The sequence below is a fragment of the Eimeria acervulina genome, genomic scaffold (assembly GCF_000499425.1).
Source record: "Eimeria acervulina Houghton genomic scaffold, Eah_scaff2867, whole genome shotgun sequence".
Lineage (NCBI taxonomy): Eukaryota > Apicomplexa > Conoidasida > Eucoccidiorida > Eimeriidae > Eimeria > Eimeria acervulina.
The window spans coordinates 1-2,064 of record NW_013547933.1 but is presented as its reverse complement, the minus strand read 5'-3'; the positions used below and the strand labels follow the sequence as shown (position 1 = coordinate 2,064).

The 2,064-nt window shown below is 53.8% G+C and overlaps 1 protein-coding gene across 1 annotated transcript; it reads right to left on the bottom strand.

The window, feature by feature from the left end:
* Positions 1–92: 92 nt before the first annotated feature.
* Positions 93–2,021, bottom strand: EAH_00067700 (hypothetical protein; the record flags this gene model as incomplete). Its single annotated transcript, XM_013392460.1, has 6 exons — positions 93–128; positions 281–312; positions 506–617; positions 985–1,148; positions 1,826–1,837; positions 1,990–2,021. Coding segments are annotated over 6 exons (388 nt in total), but the record flags the coding sequence as incomplete, so codon positions are not given.
* Positions 2,022–2,064: the final 43 nt, after the last annotated feature.

Here is a 2,064-nt window from a genome sequence, read left to right as displayed (position 1 = left end):
AAACTCCAACTCCCCTCATACCGCACTGACCGCGCGCCCTAATGACCTAGAACGCCACGTGGAAGAAACATACACGATATTCCCTGTCGTCCCTAAAGCATTGCATCACCGCTTACGCTTCCCACACCCTGCCAATTCATCGCAAACACAGACCCATGGCGTCTTCGCAGTCCAACCACATCCCCGCAACGCATAACGCCTCCGCGCAACGCCATTCTCCACTACTGGCTAACATGCCACTTTCCACCCTCACCTCAACCGCGCGTCAAAGGTCACCTACCTCCGTGACGCTCATCACCTGTCTTGAAGCTCCTGCACCACGTATAAAGTGCTGGAACGAATGACGCGCCTTCTCAAGCGCCAACAAGAGCCTTCCGTCTCATTTCATATCTGTATTCGTCGCAATGATGTACTTGGATGCGGGGCACCGTGCGCATGGCAAACAACAGCCAAACACCACTCAGGACCACTCACAAAACGGCGTCGCACCACATCGGGCACGCACCCAAAACGTTGGCGCAACGCATGCACGCCACAAAGACCAGTTCTTCTCTGTTCCTAACCGCTCGAGCATCATTGATACGCGTGCCGTACTCTGGCAAGTACTCCTGCGCGTCCTACGGAAACGCAAACATACGGGCTGAGCCAACGTTAGAGTCCCGCACAAGAGAAATCTTCCACTTCCCCACCAGAAATTCAACAAAGAGCCAAACCCAGCCCATGCTCTCCTCCATGCACCAAAGTAACACCGCGCAGCGACGTTCACAGTCGGATCAATTCATACCCCAAATTCATCCTCTGCAGAAACACTGTGCCACAAGTGCAAACGTTCCTGCATTCATCGAAGGCTAATGCAGCCTTCGCCACACCTCAAGGCTCAAAATAAATACACAGAACCTGCAACCAAATTCCCAACGACTCTTCCCAAACACACTCTCAGTGCCACAAGTGCGAGTGGCTACTCGATTGTGCAAGCCAAATAACCGCCTGTGCTCTGCCAGGGTTTGCAACGCATCGCCGTGCCGCCTTTCCCCAGCTTCTACACCCCATCAGCCGGTATTCCACCACTGCAAACCACTCAACAGAGACAAACGCGCACACCTGTTCTACTAAGGAGCTTTTGACGTAATCCCTCCAGTCACTATGACCTGTAATCAAGGGCCACACGCACATCGCAGACCTGCCATCCCCCGCTGCTCACATGCGGCCCAAGCTGCATTCCCTACTGGTATCATGCAGCAATACCCAAAAACCAAAGCGGTGAGCAGGGCATCCTTCCTTCCAGCATCCTGCGACTATTCGCATCTCCCGCTCAGCATCTCCTTATCCACAATCTGTTTGATGCTTGCCCCGGTGTCCGCGATCCAACGAAAATAGATCGTTTCCGCTTTTGCGTCCCATGCCGATGCTTCAAATGATCACCTGCACGGATCCACATGTGCATCAACTCATACCTACACATTCAACAAAAAAATACAGTTTCTGCCACTGCATTCCATCCAGACTTTTGCACAGCTCACCTCCTGAGCAGATCCACGCTTGTCTCAACTCATTCCCAGGGTGCTTTTCACGCTACCCTCAACCATACGTCAACGTTCTCCGGCATCCTCCCATGCTGCCCCATGCCCTTCACGCCGCTTCCTACTTACTCGAGACTGCCAACCTAGCTGAGAGGCACTTGCTCGCGATTAAAGAAACCGCTGCGCATCAAACTCCAACTCCCCTCATACCGCACTGACCGCGCGCCCTAATGACCTAGAACGCCACGTGGAAGAAACATACACGATATTCCCTGTCGTCCCTAAAGCATTGCATCACCGCTTACGCTTCCCACACCCTGCCAATTCATCGCAAACACAGACCCATGGCGTCTTCGCAGTCCAACCACATCCCCGCAACGCATAACGCCTCCGCGCAAAGCCATTCTCCACTACTGGCTAACATGCCACTTTCCACCCTCACCCCAACCGCGCGTCAAAGGTCACCTACCTCCGTGACGCTCATCACCTGTCTTGAAGCTCCTGCACCACGTATAAAGTGCTGGAACGAGTGGCGCGCCTTCTC